The sequence below is a fragment of the Rhinopithecus bieti genome, unplaced genomic scaffold, assembly GCF_001698545.2.
Source record: "Rhinopithecus bieti isolate Rb0 unplaced genomic scaffold, ASM169854v2 scaffold_48368, whole genome shotgun sequence".
Lineage (NCBI taxonomy): Eukaryota > Metazoa > Chordata > Mammalia > Primates > Cercopithecidae > Rhinopithecus > Rhinopithecus bieti.
The window spans coordinates 990164-1013509 of record NW_016819103.1 but is presented as its reverse complement, the minus strand read 5'-3'; the positions used below and the strand labels follow the sequence as shown (position 1 = coordinate 1013509).

The window sequence follows — 23346 nt, the reverse complement described above, 5'->3', positions numbered from 1 at the left end:
TTTTTTTTTTTTCATAGAGCTGGATATCTCACACTTTTGGTAGGGCTGATCTTGAATTTTTGGGCTCAAGCAATTCTCCCACCTCAGCCTCCCAAACTGTTGGGATTACAGGTGTGAACCTGCGTACCTGGCCCATTTGGTATGTACTTAATAAATATTTATTCAATTTTAAAAATGGTAGAGTGAGTAGATTCTAATTATTAAGAAAGTTGGTCATATCTGTAAACTCTAAGCCTAAAATGTAATACATTCATCTGATTTTTTCTTACTGTTCTCTTAATTGAAGTTAAAACCTAAATATTTGTGAAAAGGATACAAGACAGATTCTTCCTTGGGAAATAACATGATGAGCTATTGAGGGCAGTGTTACTGGTTCTGCACTTGGCAGGAAATCAACGTTTACAAGATTTTAAAAAATTCATTCCATGAGGCACAGTGTATGAAACTGGGAGTTAGGAAATCTAGGTCTGGCCTCAGCTCTGTGGGCTAACTTTTGATTCAAGGGTTTCTGAGTAAAGTCCGACACATAGTTTTACATGTTTTATTTATATGTTTATCTTCAGCATCTTAACATCTTATGTTTTAGAATACTTTGGGAACCAAAGCCACTGGCATAGTAGCTGTAGGACAACTAAGTTGTATTGATTGAGTTACTCATTTCCTTATTGTTTTTTGAGTAACTACTGTGTGCTGGGGATAAAAGTGAGTAAGATTAGTTTCTGTCATCAGTGTGTACCTACAGTTTGTGAAACACAGCATAGTAAAAGGCCCTACAGGCAGGATACACAATTCAGATCCCACTCACTCTCATTGATGGTGTGATCAGGGCACGTCAGTCTCCCTGCATTTGAAATGGGAGGGGTCATCTCAGTGCCTGGATTTGACGCGGCCTCCATGAGTGTCAACTGCAGCACCACTTCCTTTGACTGCTGGATTTAAGACAAATATAAATTTTAAAACCAAAAGTCAAAAATTGATCCTTGAGAGTGGCTTCTATTCTTAGGTAGAAATGGAATATTATAGGACAAGAATTATCCTTTTTGAAGGGACTTAGACTCCTGAACTGAACCCATTCAGTTTCAGAAAAGAGAGTCTCCTTAGCTTGCTGCCTCGCCAGGGGTGTGGGTGCATATATGTCTGTGTGAGTTTTTTTTTTTTTTTTTTTTGAGACGGAGTCTTGCTCTGTCGCCCAGGCTGGAGTGCAGTGGCCAGATCTCAGCTCACTGCAAGCTCCGCCTCCTGAGTTTACGCCATTCTCCTGCCTCAGCCTCCCGAGTAGCTGGGACTACAGGGTCTGTCTGATTTTTAAAGAGAAGCCCTGTGTCTGTGAGTATTTGTAGAATTTAAAGCACTTCCATAGATGTTGTCTTTTTTTCCCCCCTTCAGATAGATAAAAGCCCAGAAGGACAGTTCACTCAGCTGATGACATTGCCCAAAAGCTTACAGCAACAGATACATCATATTATGGACTCTCCTGGAAAAAACAGAGATGTGGAAGAAACTTTATTCCAAGTGGCTCATGATCCCGACTGTGGAGATGTGGTGCGACTAGGTACGTTTATGAATTTGAGGCTGAGGAAATGCCAGCCATGGGGAAAAGCGGACTTTGTGGTTGGGACGTATTATTTCTTCCTTTTTGTTTGGTGAAATAGAGAGACTGCCGCTCAGAAGAAGAAAGCACTAAAAGTTTGAGGGTTTTTCTAAATCTGAATTTTACTTGTTTGAAGTAACATGGTGAAAATACTTCTATTTTTAAATTCCTGGATCCTAAATCACTGTCAAAGGGAGAAACAATGTTTCTTTTGGTTTCTAGAGCGCAACTTCTAGAATTTATTTAAAACATATGTCTGTGTTCTTTGTGGTGGTCTGAGAAAAGAGATTGGTGGCATTTTTTTATGCTTTTATAACATCGAGAACATAGCTTTCCTCAATCAGCTCCATTTGATGTGTCTCATACAGTGTTCAGTGCATTCCCTCAGACATGGCCCACGTTCCACAGCATTTTCCCCAGCACTGCCCTAATGTTTATCCAAAACTCTGAACCCAGGCCAGGTGCAGTGGCTCATGCCTGTAATCCCAACACTTTAGGAAGTCCAGGAGGGAGAATCACTTGAGGCCAGAAGTTTGAGACCAGCTTGGGCAACAGAGCAAGACCCTGTCTCTGCAAAAATGTAAAAAGTAGCTGGGCATGGTGGCATGTGCCTATAGTCTCTGCTAACTTGGGAGTCTGAGGTGGGAGGATCGCTTGAGCGGTTGGAGGCTGCAGTGAGCTGGGATCATACCACTACACTCCAGACTGGGCGATAGAGCAGTCGTTATCTCTTAAAAAAAAAAAAATAATAATAATAATAAAATAAGGCCTGAACCTGATCTTCAGAGACTAACTTCCCTTTAAGGTGCTAAAGGTAATTTATGAGATCAGTCAATCAAGAAATATTTATAAAATTGAGAATGAGTCCCTCTGTCAATTGAGTGCATTCTCCTGTTTTCATTCAGTAAATATGTACTGAGCTCCTCCAGGTGCCAGATAGAATTTACAGAAATGCTTTGCTGAGACCGTGCAGTGGAACATGAGCTGCAGCAAGTGCTCCACTCCCGCTCTCCGCCTGGGCCTGACTAGGTTTGCACTGGGTCACCAGCTCCCCATCCTGAAGGTAGCTCTGTATGAGGCACACTGTTGTTTGTTTGAACGTGATCCTGGCAACAGTGTGATCTGGGCTGTCTCTTTGAGGGGAGTGAAACTTGTTCCTCACTGTGGAATCCGTATGTGTATTTTCAGAATGAAAGTTTTTCTCGTAGATGTAATCATTTGGTTTTTATCTTTTCATGTTACGCAATTGAGAACCAGAAATCTCAGGCAGATTTAAGTCATATAATCTTAAATCTGACCCTTTGAGGGTCAGCTAACCCACCCCCTTGTTTTAAGGGGAGGAGGCGCAGAGCTGTTCGGTCATGGGCTTGGACCCACACAGCCGGGTGGCACCACGTCTGGCTGCTCTGGTCTCCTGGCCCTCAATTCCAGTGCCCTTTTCACTGTCACTGTGACAGCAGGACAGAGATAGATTTGGTGATTTGATTGGCTGACTAGAAAGAATATTTAGTTTCAAGTTTTAAAACTGTTAAGATGACTAACATCTGTTTTGGGTTTTTGGTCTCCTTTTTGTTTTTATCTCACAGGGCTTTCAGCAATCGTGAGACCTTCTAGTATAAGACAGAGCACCAAAGGCATTTTTACTGCTGGTAAGAGCTTTAGAAATCCATGTATAACATACCTGCTGACTAAAGCTTTGTCTCTTTTAAGTGCTTGTGAAATGCTGAGCTTTGATGGCCATAAACTGGGATATTGCAGTAAGGTACAGACAGGCATGACAGCAGCAGAATCTGGTGGTCTAATGTCAGACCATTGGCAGTGCTGTTGGAAGCTTTACTACCCTTCTGAATTTTCCAAGAAACTTCCTGTGTGCAGGGTTTTTTCCTCATGTTGTTTTATTTATCAAAGTTACAGACGCATAGGATTGCAAAAACAGCAGCACCTGTGCTCCCTCTCCTCTTCCCCTTCTCTGAGACAACTGCTTCCATCTGTCTTAGTGGGTTATTTTTGTTTTCACTGCCTTTTCTCTAAATGGTAAGTTTTCCTTGCTCCTTCTCTACATTTCAACTTTAGTATCATCTATTGACTTCTCTCTATGGGAGGTTAGAATTCAACTCTGGCACCCCCCTCATCAAATGTACTCACCCTCCCATCCCTCTGTCCTCCTAATATAGTTGTCTCGTGGCTTTGACTACTTTTCAGTTTGATGGTATGGTGAGCCACGTAGTACACCTTTCCTTCCCTGCACAATGTTCTTCTCTCATGGAGAGTGTCTTCACTGTCCCCTGTAGGGGGTCCCTCATTTCTTGTATCTCATGTCTTTCACTTGCTTGGTGCACACTCTCATTTTGGTGAAGCACATTTTCCAGTAATTCCCTGAGAAAGGGAACATGGAAGGCACATTTGGAGACCATGTATGTCTGAAAGTTTTTTGTCTGCCTTCACCCGTAATTAATACTTAGGCTGGGTATAGATTAGAAATCACTTTCCTTTAAAATTTTGAGATCATTGCTGCATTTATCTTTTACTTCTAGGATGGTTGTCTATGTCTAAAGCCAATCTGATTCTTAATACTTTGTGTATGTTATTTCTGGAAGCATGTTAGGTCTTTATTTTTCCCCAGTGCTCTGATTCTCTCAGTGATGTGCTTTGATGTGAGTCTGTTATCTGTTTCACCAGGAACTCATTGCCCTTTCTGTTGGGAAACTCAGAATATAAGCGTATGAGAAAATGTTTTAAATTTTTTCTTTAATCTCGTCCCATCTGTTTTCTCTGTTCTCTTTCTGGAACTCCTTATATTCAAATATTGGAGCTCTTAGATTAGTCCTTTGGTCTTTGTCTTCTATTTTTTATCTATTTGTTCTTTTGCTCTGCTTTGAGAGATTTTCTCAAATTTCTCAACTTTAGCTTCCAACCCTTCTGTTGAGTGTTTATAATTTCCAGGAACTCTCTCTTTTCTTGTTCTCTGAATGCTCCTGTTTTTTGCATCCTATTCCTGTTTTATGGCCTAAATATTTGACATCTCTTTGGAGGACAAAGTGGCTGTATCAATTCATCGTCCCACAAGCAGAGTAGGAGAATACTCTTTTCTTCCCATGTTTTCCAACATTTGGCATCATCAAGTGGTTGATTGACTTTTGTGGTTCAGGCTTTCTCCATGCAAGCATCCATTGAGCATCTCTCATGTGCCAGCCGCTCGGGATACAAAATTGAACACAATGCTGAATTAGTCTGTTCTCACACTGCTAATAAAGACATACCTGAGATTGGGTAATTTATAAAGGAAAGAGATTTAATTGATTCACAGTTCCACATGGCTGGGGAGGCCTCAGAATCATGGTGGAAAGTGAATGAGGAGCAAAGTCATGTCTTACATGGCGGCAGGCAAGAGAGCATGTGCAGGGGAGCTCCCTTTTATAGAACCATCAGATCTCACGACACTTAATCACTATCATGAGAACAGCACAGGAAAGACCTGCCTGCATGATTCAATTACCTCCCACCAGGTCCCTCCCACGATGTGGGGATTATTACAATTCAGGGTGAGATTTGGATGGGAACACAGCCAAACCATATCAAATGCTATGCTGCCTTCCAGAGGCTTATAATCTAGAAGGGAAAAGAGACATGCTAACAGAAATTTGTGAGAGAGGGAGAAATAGCACAGAGGTAGCCCAAAAAGGGGAGTGATCTTTCAACCTAATTCTGATCCCTGAGTTTGAGATTGCTGGGGAGCTGCTGTGGTCACACCTCTCGGTGTCTCATAGCCCAACTGCACTGCTCTGAGCATTTGGCCCTTAAGGACCGTGTTGCCCTCCTGAATCACTGGAAAGATTCAACACGGCCAGGTGTGGTGGCTCACACTTATAATCCCAGCACTTTGGGAGGCCAGGGTGGGAGGATTGTTTGGGCTCAAGAGTTCAAGACCAGCCTGGGCAACACAGCAAGACCCTGTCTCTTTAAAAATAATAAAAATAGGCCAAGTGCAGTGGCTCACACCTATAATCCCAGCACTTTGGGAGGCCAAGGCAGGAGGATCACTTGAGTCCTGGAGTTCGAGATCAGCCTGGGCAACATGGTGGAACCCCATCTCTACAAAAAATACGAAAAATAGGCCGGGTGTGGTGGCTCATGCCTGTAATCCTAGTACTTTGGGAGGCCGAGACAGGCGGATTGTCTGAGCTCAGGAGTTTGAGATCAGTCTGGGCAACATAGTGAAACCCCGTCTCTACTAAAGTACAAAAAATTAGCCGGGCGTGGTGGTGCATGCCTGTAGTCCCAGCTTCAAAAGGCTGAGGCAGGAGAATTGCTTGAACCTGACAGGCGGAAGTTGCAGTGAGACAAGATTGTGCCATTGCACTCTGGCCTGGGCGACAGAGTGAGACTTTGTCTCAAAAAAAAAAAAAAAAAAAGTGCTGGGCACGGTGGTGCGCACCCGTAGTAGTCCTGAGCCCAGGATGTCGAGGTGGCATTGAGCTGAGAACGCGCCACTGCACTTCAATCTGGGTGACAGAGTGAGACCCTGTCTCAAAAAAAAATTATAATAATAAAAGTATTGTATAAATTAAAAGTTTCAACAAAGACTTAGTAGCACTTGCATCACATCTACTGAACTAAATATTTTCCTACCATTTGGGTGCGTGGCTTTGCATTTCCAGTTAAGACATTCATTTAATCTAGGTTCCTGCTAGTTTACTCTGCCAACACTGAAGATGAGGTACTTTCGTTTGTTTGGGTGATTCATGCTGTTAATCTGAATTTTGCATGATTGCCTCTTCCTTGCCGAGATCCTCCTTGGGTGAGGCTTAATGATTTGTTTTGTTTTTGGCATCCCATGGTATAAGGAATTATTAGAATTATTGCTAATTATTTTTCAGTTGTGACGATGGTGGTGTTATGGGGCTTTTTAAAAAAATTCCCTTTCTTTTAGAAATGCATACTAAAATAATTCCAGATGCAATGATATGTTGTCTAGGATTTGCTTCCAAATAAAACATGGCAGAGGGTAGTGGGTAATGGGTAGATGACACAGGATTGGCCATGAGCTGATATATTGTCAAAGCTAGGTAAAGATGCATGGGGCTGTTTTATACTCTTCTGTCTGTGATTTATGTTTGAATTTTTCTCTAATAAAAGACTGAAAAAGATCTTGACACCTTCAACCTGAAATGAGCCTTTGGTCCTCTTTCCACTCATTATTTCTATTCACCAGCAGAGGGCAGTTGGTCACAGAACCCACAGCTCAGCTGTCCTTGTGGCTGTGGAGTGCTGATGCTGCTTCCCCTGAGTGCTTACTGCTTGCTTCCCTTACACTTTTTTTTTCTTTTTAATTTTTAAAATGTTTAAGGAATACAAGTGCATTTTTCTTACATGGTGAAGTCTGGGCTTTTAGTGTACCCATCATTGCCCAAATAGTGAACGTCGTGCCCAATAGGTAATTTTCCAACCCTCACTCCCTCCCACCCTCACACTTTTTATAGTCACCAGTGTCATTCTATTCTGTATGCTCATGCGTACACATTGTTTAGCTCCCACTTAAAGTGAGAACATGTGATACTGAAATTTCTGTTTCTGAGTTATTTCACTTAGAATCATGGCCTCCAGTTCTACCCATCTTACTGCAAAAGACATGATTTCATTCTGTGTTATGGCTAAGTAGTATTCAAGGTGAGATATAGATATAGATATACACACAATTTTGTTATCCAGTCCTCCATTGATGGACACTTAGGTTAATTCCATATTATTGGTATTGTGACTAGTGCTGCAGTAAACATACAAGTTTTTTGTTGTTGTTGTTGTTTGATATAATGATTTATTTTCCTTTGAGTGTATACACAGTAATGGAATTGCTAGATCAAAGATTAATTCTATGTTAAGTTCCTTAAGATGTCTCCATCCTGTTTTCCCTAAAGGTTGTACTAATTTAGATTCCCTTCAACAGTGTATAAAGCATTCCCTTTTCTCCACATCTGCACCAACATCTGTTTTTTGTTTTTTTTGTGTGTGTGAAACAGAGCAACAGCCTCACTCTGTTGCTCAGGCTGGAGTACAGTGGTGCGATCTCAGCTCACTGCAACCTTCACCTCCTGGCTTCAAGCGATTCACCCCCCTCAGCCTCCCGAGTTGCTGGGATTACAAGCGTATGCCACCACACTCGGCTAATTTTTGTATTTTTAGTAGAGACGGGGTTTCACCATGTTGGCCAGGCTAGTCTCAAATGCGTGGCCTCAAGTGATCCACCCACCTCAGTGTCCAAATTGCTGGGATTACAGACATGAGCCACCATGCCCGGCCTCAACATCTGTTGTTTTTTGTCTTTTTAGTAATAGCCATTCTGACTGGCATGATATTTCATTGTGGTTTTAATTTGCATTTCTCTTGCGATAAGTGATGTTGAGCATTTTTTTTCATGTTTGTTGGTAGTTCGCATGTCTTCTTTTGAAAAAATCTGTTGATGTCCTTTCCCCACTTTTTAATGAAGTTATTGTTTTTTTCCTTGTTGAGTTGTTTGAGTTCCTTATAGATTCTGGATATTAGCCTTTGTTGGATACCTTCTTTTGCAAATATTTTTTTCCCATTTTGTAGGTTGTCTTTTGGTGCTCTGTTGATTGTTTCTTTTGCCATGCAAAAGCTTTTTAGTTTAAGTCCCATTTATCTATTTTGTTGTGTTTGCTTTCGAGGACTTGATCATCAATTATTTGTCTAGGCCAATGTCCAGAAGAATTTTCCTAGGTTTTCTTCTAGGATTTTTATAGTTTCAGGTCATTTTTCTTCTAGGACTTTGTAGTTTCAGGTCATACATTTTAAGTTAATTTTTTTATATGGAGAGAAGTTTGTGTCCAGTTTCATTCTTCTGCCTATGGCTATGCAGTCTCCCCAGTACCATTTATGGAATAGAGTATTTTCCCTATGTGTATTTTGTTGACTTTGTCAAGGATCAGTTGGTTGTAGGTATGTGGCTTTATTTTGGGTTGTCTATTCTAATCTGTGTGTCTGTTTTTATTTATTTATTTATTTATTTTTAGTTTTTTTGAGACAGAGTTCCACTCTTGTTGCCCAGGCTGGAGTGCAGTGGCACGATCTCAGCTCACTGCAACCCCCACCTCCTGGGTTCAAGCAATTCTCCAGCCTCAGCCTCGCGAGTAGCTAGAATTACAGGCACCCACCACCATGCCCGGCTAATTTTTATATTTTTAGTAGAGACGGAGTTTCACCATGTTGGCCAGGCTGATCTGAAACTCCTGACCCCAGATCATCCACCTGCTTTGGTCTCCCAAAGTGCAGGGATTACAGGCGTGAGCCACTGCGCCCAGCCATGTGTCTGTTTTGATTTCAGTACTGTGCTGTTTTGGTTGCTATAGCCTTGTAGTATAATTTTAAGCCAGATAATGTGATGCCCTTGTTCTTTTTGCTCAGGATTGCTTTGGCTATTTGGAATTTTTTTTTTGGTTCCCTATAAATTTTAGGATTTTTTTTTCTGATGCTATGAATAATGACATTGGTAATTTGATAGGGATTGTGTTGAATCTGTAGATTGCTTCGTACAGTATGATCATTTTAACAATATTTATTCTTCCAATCCATGAGTATGGGATGTTTTTCCTTTTTTGTGTATCATGTACAATTTCCTTCATCAGCGTTTTGCAGTTCTCCTTACAGAGATCTTTCATCTCCTTGGTTAACTATATTCCTGGGTTGTCTTTCTTCTTTATTTGTCGCTATTATAAATGGGATTGCCTTCTAGATTTGGTCTTCAGCTAGATTGTTATTGATGTATAGAAATGCTATAGATTTTTGTATGTTAATTTTACATTCTGAAACTCTACTGATTTCATTTATCAAATCTAAAAGTTTTCTGGTGGAGTCTTTATGGTTTACTAGATGTAAGATAATATCATCAGTGATAGGAATAATTTGACTTCCTCTTTTCCCACATGTATACTTTTTTTTTTTTTTTTTTGGAGACGGAGTCTCACTCTGTTGCCCAGGCTGGAGTGCAGGTGTGTCACGATTTCGGCTCACCACAACCTCCGCCTCCCGGGTTCAAGCAATTTTCCTCCCTCAGCTTCTCGACTAGCTGGGACTACAGGTGTGTGCACCATGCCCGGCTAATTTTTATATTTTTAGTAGAGACAGAGTTACATATGTTGGCCAGGCTGGTCTTGAACCCCTGACCTTATGATCCGCCCGCCTCAGCCTCCCAAAGTGCTGGGATTACAAGCGTGAGCCACCGTGTCTGGCCTCCATATGGATACCTTTTACTTTTTCACTTGCCCAGTTGTTCTTGTGAGAACTTCCAGTATTACGTTGTGTAACAATGGTAAAAGTGGGCATGTTTGTCTTGTTCTAGTTCTTAGAGGGAGTGCTTTCAACTTTTCCCTATCAAGTATGATGTTAGGTGTGGTTTTGTCATATATGACCTTTATTATGTTGAGGTATGTTCCTTCTGTGCCCTATTTGTTGAGGATTTTTTATCAGGAAAGGATGCTGAACTTTATTGAATGCTTTTTTTTTTTTTTTTTTTTTTTGGAGACAGAGTCTTGCTCTGTCGCCCAGGCTAGAGTGCAGTGGTGCAATCTCAGCTCACAGCAACCTCTGCCTCCTGGGTTCAAGCAATTCTACTGCCTCAGCCTCCCAAGTAGCTGGGACTATAGGCACACATCACCACACCTGGCTAATTTTTGTATTTTTGTATTTTTAGTAAAATCGGAGTTTCACCATGTTGGCCAAGCTGGTCTTGAACTCCTGATCTCAAGTGATCTGCCCACCTTGGCCTCCCAAAGTGCTGGGATTACAGGCATGAGTCACTGTGCCCAGCCTATTGAATGCTTTTTGTGTGTCTGTTTAGATGATCATATGGTTTTTGCCCTTAATTCTGTTTATATGATGTATCACATTTATTGATTTGCATATATTGAACCATCCTTGCTTCCCTGGGGTGAATCCTGCCTGATCATAATATGTTCTCTTTTTGATGTGCTGTTGGATTTAATTTGTTAGTATTTTGTTGAGGATTTTTGTGTCTGTGTTCATCAGAGATATTGGTCTATAGTTTTCTATTTTGGTGGTGGTGTGTCCTTGTCTGGTTTTGGTACCAAGGTGATACCGGCCTCATAGAATGAGTTAGGGAGAATTCCCTCCTTGATCTTTTTAGAGTAGTTTCAGGAGGATTGGTATTCATTCTTTCTGTGTTTGGTAGAGTTCAGCTATGAATCCATCTGGTCCTGGGCTGCTTCTTGTTGGGAGATTTTTATTAGTGATTCAATCTCGCTACTACATTACTGGTCTTTTCAGATACTCTTGTTTCTTCCTGGTTCAGTCTTGGAGATTATGTTTCCATGAATTTTATCAATTTCCTTTAGGTTTTCTAGTTTGTGGGCATCTAGGTGTTTATAATATTCTCTGATGAGCTTTTGTACGTCTGTAGTATCGGTTGTAATGTCTCCTTTTTCATTTCTGATTGTGTTTATTTGTATCTCTTCTTGTCTTATATCTTGTTTATTTTTATCTCTCTTGTCTTCTTAGTCTTAGCTAGTGGCTTATCAATTTCGTGTAACTTTCAAAGAACCAACTTTTTTTCTCTTTTTTTTTTTCTTTTGAGTCAGGGTTTGGCTCTGTCACCCAGGCTAGAGTGCAGTGGCACAATCATGGCTTACTATAATATTTGCCTCCCAGGCTTAAGTGATCCTTCCACCTCAGCCTCCTGAGTAGCTGGGGCTACAGTGCACACTACCACACCTGGCTAACTTTTGTATTTTTTGTCATGATGGGATTTTGCCACATTGCCCTGGCTGGTCTTGAACTCCTAGAATTGCGATCCGCCTGCCTCACCCTTCCAAAGTGCAGGGATTACAGGCATGAGCCACTGCACCTGGTCCCAGCTTTTCATTTTGTTGATCCTTTGTATTGTTTTTTGGTCTCTATTTTATTTAGTTTTGCTCTGATCTTTGGTATTTCTTTTCTTCTGCTAACTTTGGGTTTAGTTCTTTTTTTTCTTTTTCCTGGAGGTACAGCATTAGGTTGTTAATTTGTGATCTTCCTGCTTTTTCATGTAGACATGTAATGCTATAAGCATTGGTAGTGCCTCTTAGCACTGCTTTTTCTGCATCCCACAGGCTTTGGTATGTTGTGTTTTCATTTTTATTTGTTTCAAAAAAATTTTTTAAGGTCGGGCGTGGTGGCTCATGCCTGTAATCCCAGCACTTTGGGAGTCTGAGATGGATGGATTGCTTGAGCCTAGGAGTTTGAAACCAGCCTGGGCAACATGGAAAAACCCCATTTCTACAAAAAATTAGCCGTACATGGTCATATGTGCCTGTAGTCCCAGCTACTCAGGAGGCTGAGGCAGGAGGATCACTTGAGCCAAAGGAGTTTAAGGCTACAGTGAGTCATGATTGCGCCACGGCACTCCAGCTTGGGTGACACAATAAGACCCTGTCTCGGGGAAAAAATCTTCATTGACCCAGTGATTAAGTGATTATTTAGGGGCATGCTGTTTAATTTCCATGTATTTGTATCGTTTCTCAAGTTCCTCTTATGTTGATTTGTAGCTTTATTCTACTATTGTCTGAGAAGATACTTGATTTTGATTTTTAAAAATTTGTTAAGACTTGTTTTGTAGCCTAACATGTGATCTATCTTGAAGAATGTTTATTCTTCTTTTTTTTTTTTCTTTGTTGAGACAGGGTCTTGCTCTGTTGCCCAGGGTGCAGTGCAGTGGTGTTATCATGGCTTACTGTAGCATTGACCTCCTATTACTAAGCAGTCCTCCCACCTCAGCCTCCTGAGTAGCTGGGACCACAGGCACATACCACCATGCCTGGCTACATTCATTTTTATTACTATTTTTTGTAGAGACAGAGTCTCCCTATATAGCCCATGCTTGAAGAATGTTTTATGTGCTGATGAAATGAATGTATCTTCTATGGATGTTGGGAAGAATGTTCTATAAATGTCTGTTAAGTCTGTTTGGTCTAAAGTCCAGTGCTTCTTTGTTAATTTTTTGTCTCTATGGTCTGTATAGTGCTATGAGTGGAATGTTGAAGTCCCCCACTGTTATTATATTGCTATCTGTCTCTTTCTTTAGAGCTAGTAATATTTGTTTTGTGAATTTGGGTGCTCATATGTTGGGTGCATATATATTTAGGATTTCCTATATATATATACCCCTTGGTGAACTGATCCCTTTATCGTTATATAATGACATTCTTAGTCTTTTTTTTTTTTTTTTTTTAACTGTTTTTGATTTAGAGTCCGTTTTATTTGATATATATAGTTCTCCTTTTGGTTTTCTTTTGGATGGAATATCTTTTTCTGCCTCTTTCAGTCTACTTGCGTCTTCACAGGTAAGGTGAGTTTCTTGTAGGTAGCATATAGGTGGATTATGTTTTTTAATCCGTTCTGCCAATCTGTATCTTTTAAGTGACGTATTTAATCCATGTACATTTAAGGTTAATATTGATATGTGAGACTTTGTTTCCATCATATGGTTGTTTTCAAGTTATTTTATAAATTCTTTGTTTTCTTTCTTTTTCTCTTTTTGTCCTTGTGTTTTGATAAAATTCTGTCATTTGATTTCTTTCTTTTCCTCTTTTGTGAGATTGTTTTATAAGAACTGTGAGTTTTATATTTCTGCGCATTTTTGTGATGGTGAATATCAACGTTTTGTTTCCAGGTTTAAGACTCCTTTGAGCATTTCCTATAGGGCCGGTCTAATGGTGACAGATTCCCTTAGTATTTGTCTAGGAAAGACTAGTCTCTTTCATTTATGAAGCTTATTCTAGCAGGATATAAAATTCTTAGCTGACAGGGTTTTTTTCCTTCAGCACTTTGAAAATGCTATCCCATTCTCTTCTGGCCTTTTAAGGTTTCTGCTGAAAAGTCCACTGTTAGTCTGATGAGGTTTCATTTATGGGTAACTAGATGCTCTTCTCTTGCTAATTTTAAAATTCTTTCTTTTACTTTCATTTTAGACTTTCTGATTATAATATGCTGTGTTGAAGTCGTTTTTGCAGTGTATTCACCTGGGGGTCATTGGGTCTCTTGTATCTGGATATCTGACACACGGTGCTAGACTTGAGAAGCTTTCATTGATAATTTCCTTAAATAGATTTTCTAAACATTTTAACCTCTCTTCCCGCTCAGCTTTTTCTTCACTTCTAATGATGCCGCATTGCATTGTGGAAGTCTAGAATGGCAGAATGTGTGTAACCTCACCCTGAGGTAACATAAAGCATGGAAAGTGATGAGCACCCCTTCAGATTCTGTGGGTTAAATGGCCTTATGCTCTGGCTTCTCTGTTTATTATGGCCAAGAGCTGTGACAAAGGTTTCCTAGCATAGTGCTGAGGGCAGAGGTTTGTGAGCCCCAGAGACTAGAGCTCAAATTACAACCTAACCAGTGTGACTTGGGCAAGTTACCTAATTTTTCTGAGTTTTAACTTCATAGGAATGATTATGCCTGCCTCACCAGGTTGTGAAGATTATGTTTGTTTTTTTGTTTGTTTTGGGTTTTGTTTTTTTTTTGGAGACAGGTTCTAGCTCAGGCCAGAGTGCAGTGGTATATTTTATGTTTGGTTTTTTGTTTTGGTTTTGTTTTTTTGGAGACAGTTTCTAGCCTAGGCTAGACTGCAATGGTGTGATCCTCCCACTTTAGCCTCCCAAGTAGCTGGGTCTAAAGGATGCAATACCACACCTGGCTATGTTTTTTTGTTTTGTTTTTGTTTTTTGTAGAAACTGAGTCCCACTATGTTGCCCAGCCTTGTCTCAAATTCCTGAGCTCAAGTGATCCTCCCACCTCAGCCTCCCAAAGTGCTGGAATGACAGGCTTGAGCCACTGCACCTGGCCAGGAGATTATATTTTTAGATATATTAAAGCATCTAGCATTATGTCTGGTTTTTCTTCTTTTGGTATCATTTACCTAAAAGTTTCCTGACCTCTGTTTAAAACAAGCCTCTTTACAATGTCATATTCAAATGGTGTTAGCCCCTGGCCCAGGTCTCCAGCTAGAGTAAACTAACTGTGACAGGCACTGAGTAGCTGGTTTGCCTATTTCTCTTTCCTCATCTTCACAGTAAGCTTCAGAACCTCTATCCTTCTCCACCTTGTTCTTTTTTTTTTTTTTTTACTTTTATTTTAAGTTTAGGGGTACATGTGCAAATTTGTATGAAGGCAAACTTGTGCCATAGAGGTTTGTTATACAGATTATTTTGTCACCCACGTATTAAGCATAGTTAGTACCCATTAGTTATTTTTTCTGATCCTCCCATCCTCCACCCATCAGTAGGTCCCAGTGTCTGTCTGTCTGTTCCCTTCTATGTGTCTGTGTGTTCTCATCATTTAACTCCCACTTGTAAGGGAGAATATGCAGCATTTGGTTTTCTGTTGCTGCATTAGTTTGCTGAGGATAATGGCCTCCACCTCCATCTATATCCCTGCAAAGGACACGATCTCTTTTTTATTATGGCTGCATAATATTCCATGGTGTATATGTACCACATTTTCTTTATGCAGTCTACCATTGATGGGCATTTAGGTTGATTCCATGTCTTTGCGATTGTGAATAGTGCTGCAGTGAGTCTACACATGCATGTGTCTTTGTGATAGAATGATTTATACTCCTTTGGGTGTGTACTCCAGTAGTGGGATTGCTGGATCAAATGGCAGTTCTCTTTTTAGGTTTTTGAGGAATTGGCACATTGTCTTCCACAATGGTTGAACTAATTTACACCCCTGCCAGCAGTGTATAAACATTCCTTTTTCTCCATAACCTCACCAGCATCTGTTGTTTCTTGACTTAACAATCATTCTGACTGCTGTGAGATGGAATCTCATTGTGATTTTGATTTGCATTCCTCTAATTATCAGTCATGTTGAGCTTTTTTTCCTGTGATTGTTGGCTGCATGTATGTCTTTCTTTGAAAAGTGTCTGTTCATGTCCTTTGCCCACTTTTTAATGAGGTCGTTTTTTTTCTTATAAATTTGTTTAGGTTCCTTATAGATGCTGGATATAAGGCCTTTGTCAGATGCATAGTTTGCAGAATTTTCTCCCATTTTGTAGGTTGTCTGTTCAGTCTGTTCTTCGCTGTCTTGTTCTTTTGCTGTGCAGAAGCTCTTTAGTTTAATTAGATCCCATTTAAAATTTTTGCTTTCGTTGTAATTGCTTTTGGCATCTTTGTCATGAAATCTTCCCGTTCTTCTGTCCAGAATGGTATTGCCTAAGTTGTCTTCCAGGGTTTTTATAGCTTTCCATTAAGTCTTTAATCCATCTTGACTTAATTTTTGTATATGGTACAAGGAAGGGGTCCAGTTTCAATCTTCGGCATATGGCTAACCAGTTATCCCAGCAACATTTATTGAATAGGGAGTTCTTTCCCCATTGCTTGTTTTTGCCTGCTTTGTCAAAGATCAGGTGATTGTAGTTGTGCAACCTTATTTCTGGGTTTCTGTTCTGTTCTATTGGTCTATGTGTCTGTTTTTCTACCAGTACCATGCTGTTTTGGTAACTGTAGCCCTGTAGTTATAGTTTGAAGTCGGGTAGCACAAGGCCTGCAGCTTTGTTCTTTTTGCTTAGGATTGCCTTGGCTATTCGGGCTTTTTTGGTTCCATATGAATTTTTAAATAGTTTTTTTCTAGTTCTGTGAAGAATGTCATTGGTAGTTTAATAGGAATAGCATTGAATCTGTAAATTGCTTTAGGCAGTATGACCATTTTAACAGTACTGATTCTATGAGCATGGAATAGTTTTCCATTTGTTGGCGTCATCTCTGATTTCTTTGAGCAGTGTTTTGTAGTTCTCCTTGAAGAGACCTTTCACCTCCCTGGTTAGCTGTATTCCTTTTTGTGGCAGTCGTGAATGGGGTTGAGTTCTTAATTGGCTCTTTGCTTGACTGTTGTTGGTGTATTGGAATGCTAGTGATTTTTGCACATTGATTTTTTTATCCTGAGACTTTACTGAAGTTGTTTATTAGCCAAAGGAGCTTTTGGGCTGAGATCCACCTTGCTCTTTACGAGTCCTTTTGTTATCATCATAGCTGTTGTTGTTCTGCCTTACTTTTGCTAGGTCCTTCTCCCCAAAATTTCTCAAGTTCTGCCTCTGTTCAGTTTTTCAGCCAGCTCATATGTCATCTGTAGGATGAGAAAACCCTAGCATATTTGGTTTAGTTTTTATTCTTTTTTTTCTTTTTTTTTGAGTTGGAGTCTTACTCTGTCGCCCAGGCTGGAGTGCAGTGGCCGGATCTCAGCTCACTGCAAGCTCCACCTCCCGGGTTCACGCCATTCTCCTGCCTCAGCCTTCCGAGTAGCTGGGACTACAGGCACCCGCCACCTCGCCCGGCTAGTTTTTTGTATTTTAGTAGAGACGGGGTTTCACCGGGTTAGCCAGGATGGTCTCAATCTCCTGACCTCGTGATCCGCCCGTCTCGGCCTCCCAAAGTGCTGGGATTACAGGCTTGAGCCACCGCGCCCGGCCCAGTTTTTATTCTTTTATAGCCATTATCCCTCCTCCCCTGTGCAACCTCCTACTCATAAATGGGATAAAAAGGAAGATTTGGTCTTCCCCTTAGCCAACTGATCCAAAGGTCAAATTCAGTTAAATTCCAGGAATCCACTTAGTGAAGGAGCTAAGCTTGGAGTCAGAGGATAGGATTTTGGGGTTCTGATTATTTGTTTCTTCACTCTATGACTATGGTATGGTATTCTCTCTTCTGTGAGGTGGTGGGAATACTAATACCCAACTCATAAGGTGTTCCAAGGCTTACATGAGAGCATCCAGGGTGTTATCCAGAGGTGCTTTATAAATTTAGATGAAAGTATATCTAAATTTTGCTTTACTCCTACGAAACATGCAAGCCAGGCATCTATAACCAGCTTGGAGGACTGCCCTGCCTAGTAAATGGTGCTGGATAACAATGGCAGTATGTCCTCAATGCCGTCTGACTGATGCTCTGTCCTTATTAGTTCCCTTGAAATTCCCTGACCATCCATACACTCCTGTTCAAATATGAGTAGAGAATTGCTTCCAAAACCAAACACTGTTTTTCTTTTCCTTTAGCCTGGGAGTTGATTATTTAGCAAATCATTGTAATTTCCCTTAGACTGTGCTGCTAGTAGAATAACATCATTCTCATCAGATCACCAACTAAAGCCAGCTGGCTTAGGAGTACCAAAAGACTATTTAGCCTCCTGAAACTTGCCTGCTCCTCCTTTCATGGTAGCAACAGATGACCTCACATCTCAGACTGGCAACAACAGACCAGCTAAGCAAACTGCATATTCTAGCAGCAGCCTTTTATAAGGTATCTAACCCGAGTGGAGAGAAGTGGAACTGTCTGAATACTCTGGTATGGGAACAGGTAGGTGAGAAATGGGGGAGTTTAGTGATCAGATGGAGAGAGAAGCAGGGGCCAAACAAAGACTTTAAAAGCCATGTCTTTAGGGAGTTCAGGGTTTCTTTTGAGGGCAGAGGGAAGTCACCATAGGACTGCAGAAAGACTAGTGTAGTTAGAGTATGGAGATCAAATGGAAGGACAGTAAAACTATTGCTAGGGAGACTGAGTAGATATGGCTGCAGCCAGTCAGCTGAGGAGTTACAGCAGCCTGAACGCAGGTCATTGCAGTTCAGACAGGAAAGATTGCCGTGTTTAGAAGGGAACACGGCTGGGTCTTGGTGACTAAAGGGATATGGGACATGAAGGAGGAGTCAGAACTAACTCCCAGGTTTTGGGCCTGTGAAGCAGTAGAGCCATTCATTCCCTGAGCAGAGAGGGAGGTTGGGTGAGGATGATGAGTTTAATTTTTAAATCTTATTTTTTCCCACCTGACTTTGTGGTCAATCAGAATTAACTCTGGGGACAAATACCTGTTTACCTCTCTAGCTTCAAAAGATTCAGCTAAACTAAATTAACAAGACAGGTTCAGTCTTGCTCCTAAAAGGCATGCTTCAGTTGATCCTTACCAGCCTTTTCCGGGAACACAGTAGAACGGATTAGTCATCATCCTCTGCTTCTGATTTCTTATAACTGAAGCATTTCTTCCATTTGTTGGTGCCTATATATTTAAATTAGAAGAACACTCGTGCTCTGCTGATTTGCTTATCACTTCAGCCTGCAAGTTCTTAAAATAAGTTGTACTTTTGCCTCAGAAGAGATTTCTTTATAGGTATATCTGCTTATGGTTGGAAATGAATTGGAAGGATGTTTTGGGGGTACTAATTTTATCAAAGGTCTGAAACGTAAAATTATAGAAAGGTAGAGATCTTTCACAGCCTAGCCATATTTCTACCTCACATTGTTTCCTTGAGAGTTTGTCTGTCAGTAGACCTATCTGTTTTAAGATCACACAGGGAGTTCATAGTCTTACACGTGTATTAACTTTGCTGTAGGTCATGTGAAACAAGCTAGAAATCAGAAGAGAAACCTTAGGAGCCATATAGTGACATAGTTTTCTGCATGCTTCTCAAACAAAATCCTGACTTTAGATACTAATCAGAATTCATAATGACTAGTTTTAGGTAAATAAGGATCTCTCTACAGGGGATGCATCTAAAGAGATGTTGCACCTTTATCCACTGGGGAAGGAGTGAGCAGAATTCCTAAATCATCATCCTTTCCTGTAGAAAGAGTAAGCTTAATGTAATCTGGGCACAGTGGCTCACACCTGGAATCCTAGCACTTTGGGAGGCTAAGGTGGGAGGATGGGTTGAGGCCAAGGGTTCAAGACCAGCCTGGGCAACAAAGCAAGACTCCATCTCTACAAAAATAAAATAAAATGAGCTAGGCATGGTGGCATGTACCTGTAGCCCCAGCTACTCAGGAAAATGAGGAGAGAGGATCTCTCGAGCCCAGAAGGTCAAGGCTCCAGTGAGCTTTGATTATGCCACTGCACTCCAACCTAGGTGACAGAGTGAGACCTCGTCTCTTAAAAAAAAAAAAAAAAAAAAAAAATTGAAGAAAGTAAGCTTAAGGTAGACCGAGTAGAAGTCTATGGATTGTGGACTCTGTGAGGGCAGAGACCGTAGCTGTTGTCCATACCAGTATCCCTAGCAACTAGTTCAGTGTCTTGCTTATATAGGTGCTCAATAAATATTTGTTCTATGTGTGACTGAATAAATGAGAGATTCTAAATTTTCTGATAGTCGGAAATATGTCCATATATACAGAAAAGTGCAAAAATCATAAATCTGATGAATTTTCACAAAGGGAACACCTCATAGACCTAGTGCCCAGGTGAAGAAATACAGTCATGCTAGTCCCCAGTGCCCCTCATGCCCATCACAGACATTGCTTCTCCAAGAGTAAGCACCAGCCTGACTCCCAGTGCCACGGTTCTGTTTTACCCATTTTTGAACCATGTATAAGCATGTCCTCTTGTGTCTTTCCCTGTTCATTTATAACATAGTGAGATTCACCGTGTTGGGAGTAGCAGTGGTTCATTTCTGCTCAGTGCACTATTCTGCTGTGTGAATATACCACAATTTATCCATTCTACTATCGATAGATACTCGGGTTCTTCCCGCTTGGGACTATTACAAGTAGTGCTGCTGTGGATATTTTTGTACCTGTCTTTTGGTGGGTGTATGTATGCGTTCCTGTCAGGTATGTACCGAGGGGTAGAATTCCTGGATGATAAAGCATGTGACTGTTCAGCCTTAGTAGAAACTGCTAAACAATTGTCCACGTTTATACTGGCACTAGCAGAGTTTCTGTTGCAGCACCTCCCTGAATACTTGTATAGGTCTTTTTCATTTTAGGCGCTCTAGTGAGTGACTAGTGGTACCTGTTGGGCTTTTAATTCACATTTTCCTCATGACTGAGGAAGTTGAGCATTTTTCATTTTGTTTATTTGGATATGCTCTTTTGTGAAGCATCTATTCTAGTCTTTTGCTCATTTTCCTACTGAGTTGTCTGTTTTGCTTACTGAATTTTCACTCTCTGTAGTCGGGGCACAACTCCATTGTTGGATACATGTGATGCCAAAATCCCCTGCTCTGTGACATGTCATTTCACTCTCTTTTTTTTTTTTTTTTTGAGATGGAGCCTTGCTCTGTCACCAGGCTGGAGTGCAGTGGCATGATCTCAGCTCACTGCAACCTCCACTTGCTGGGCTCAAGCAATTCCCCTGCGCCAGCCTCCCAAGTAGCTGGGACTACAGGTGCGTGCCACCACGCCCAGCTAATTTTTTGTATTTTAGTAGAGACGGGGTTTCACCATGTTGGCCAGGATGCTCTTTGATCTCCTGACCTTTGTGGTCTGCCTGCCTCAGCCTCCCTAAGTGTTGGGATTGCAGCCATAAGCCATGTCATTTTATTCTCTTAATGGTGTCTTTTGGTGAAAAGAAATTCATAATTTCATGTAGTCCAATTTATCCATTTTGTCTTCTATATATTTAGCAGTTTCTTGTGTCCTGTTTAGAAGAGTTTTGCCTATTCCAAAATCATGAAATTTAAGTTCTCCACCTTTGTTGAAATTGTCATATTAAGGCAGAAAAGACTCTTCATTCTGATCTGTTCGTTCTTAGCCTTTTGCAAGTCCAGGATCCCTGTGAAAATCTGACTAGAACTCTGGATGCCCTGCACAGAAGTGCACATATGCACACACACAGCAAATTTTCCTGCAGCATTAGGGAGTTCACAGACACTCAGACTAATTTATGGGCCCCTTGTTAGAGAACCCCTCATCTATTCCAACCGTCATTTTACAGATAAGGAACCTGAGGCCCAGGGAATGGCCACCGTTAGTTTGTGGCCCACTTGGGACTAGAGTCCAGGTCTCTTGACTCCGATTCTAGTGCTCTAACAGATTTCCCTGCTGCAGTCTTTCTGAAAATGTCTCACTGGCAGAACCATGAAAGGGAGAATGTTTCATTCAAGGGAGATTTCCGTCCACTAGCAGCAAAAAAAAATGACCACATGGTGACACTCTTCTACTTTATGTATTTACCTTAAATGTTGAAGCTCCAAGGAACTGCTTTTTGAAGCTGAGCTGGGAATTATCATGGCCCATGCATCCTCCTCTATCTGTGACTCAGTGCCCTGGGGTTGCTGTATGAACCTTTCCATGTACAACTACCTGTATTCGGCTTGGTCTTTTGGTTGGTTCTGGCTGGAATTTTAAAAAGCACCTTATGTAATAAGCTTCTAGTCTCAATGCTCAAGTGGGTGGGGTTTACCAGAGTGGTTGCTCCAGGGAGAAAATTTAAAGGGGCGGAGGCAGGGAAAGGAACTCTGAGTTTGTTGGCTAGGTTATGTTGGTTTGCAAGTAGTCAACTGGTAGACAGACGAAGCCAGAGTATCTAGAAGTATTCATTAATGATTTTACTGCTCCCCTGCCACTGTCTGCAGTCGTCTTTTCCAAGGCTCGAAGTGGACTAGGCAGTTTACAGGTAATAGGGCCAGATATTTTCAAGTCATCACTCAAACCCCAGTGCTAGGCATGTCCAGAGCGAAACCTGTTACCTTGTCAGCGCGCTCACCGAAGTGCACTGCCAGGGGTGTGCACTTCACACACATAGCATGGATCACAGTTTTTTGTGTCTCACAGTGAAAAAGACTGTTCGTATCTTTGGGCCACACCCTGAAACACAAACTGAGTGATCTCACCCTCAACACAAAGGAAGTCGAGTCCATAATAGCTTCCACAAATAGGATACTCTTAGATCTGACAAATGACACCCATTTATTTTATCCCATTTTACTTCTTTCCCCTAAGCTGCCGGAGAGCCTTTCTCCAGTTTCATCACATACTCGTGACTAAATAGATGGGGGTGCTAGGGGGCCAGCTGTCCAAATGAGGCACATTTGTCCTGTCATTTCAAAAGCTTTTACAGAGTACCTGCTGTGTTCTGGGTCCTGTACTAGGTGACAGGGCCACCTAGGTGAATAGGACAAGGTCCCTGTCCTCAGGAAGCTCCCAGTCCGGGCAGAGGCATGGGTGAATCAGCCCACATGTACTGCACAGTGTGTCGAGTGAGCACCCAGTGGCATACAGAGTCTTATCCTTGTCCTGCCTTTTTGAAAGAGTTAAGTTCAGAGGTTTCCAATATGTTCATAACTCAAAAGGATCACTTATACCAATAACTTAGGAACCGTTGGCATCCATATCCCTAAATCAGAAAATGCCGAAATCAGAATCATTTCCCCCTACACTGATGACAGTACCTTTCATCACCTTCAGCTCCCTGGTCTCCTAGAGCCACTGGCCAGCCCTCACTGCCTTCCTCCAAAGACACGTCTCTGCTCAGGATGTCACTGAAACTGAGCGTCTTCTCAACAAGCCTCCGTTTTCTTACTTTCTCATCTTTTCTCTTTTAGGCATGAAGAAGTCAGTGATTTATAGTTCACTAAAACTGCACAAAATGTGGAAAGGGTGGCTGAGGAAAACATCCTGATTTTACTTACTTTTATATATGTTGTGTATAGATGAATAAAGTGATCCTTTTTGACAGAACAGTGTTTGTTACTTTGACCCATTGCTTGATTTCGAAATACACTGGTTTGTATAATACTTGGTTTTTTAAATGTATGCATCAGACATTTACCCAGTTGGGACCCAAATATGTTAGAAGGTTTAGCATCAGAAGAAAAGAACCCTCTCCATGTTCAAAGCCACGTGGGTCCTGCAGAATAGCTTTGCCTGTGGCCTGCATTCTGTAGGTACATGAGAGTCAGATATGACAAATTGCATGTATGCTGTGAACACGCAGCCCAGGAAACTTACAGGGTGGGGAAGCGTGGCTTTCTCTGCCTGGCTTGTTAC

General features: G+C 41.2%; 1 protein-coding gene across 3 annotated transcripts in view; it reads left to right on the top strand.

Annotated features, from left to right (window-relative positions):
- The window catches only part of TAMM41 (TAM41 mitochondrial translocator assembly and maintenance homolog), a 57719-nt gene extending 34682 nt beyond the window's left edge, over positions 1–23037 (top strand). For 2 of the 3 annotated variants that reach the window (XM_017858259.1, XM_017858260.1), the window contains 3 exons: positions 1387–1552; positions 3178–3240; positions 22902–23037. In XM_017858259.1, coding sequence (XP_017713748.1) covers positions 1387–1552; positions 3178–3240; positions 22902–22978 — 306 coding nt within the window. In that variant the 3' untranslated portion in view covers positions 22979–23037. Of the gene's footprint in view, positions 1–1386; positions 1553–3177; positions 3630–22901 lie in introns of those variants that run through there. The other variant, XM_017858258.1, reaches the window with a different exon arrangement.
- Positions 23038–23346: the final 309 nt, after the last annotated feature.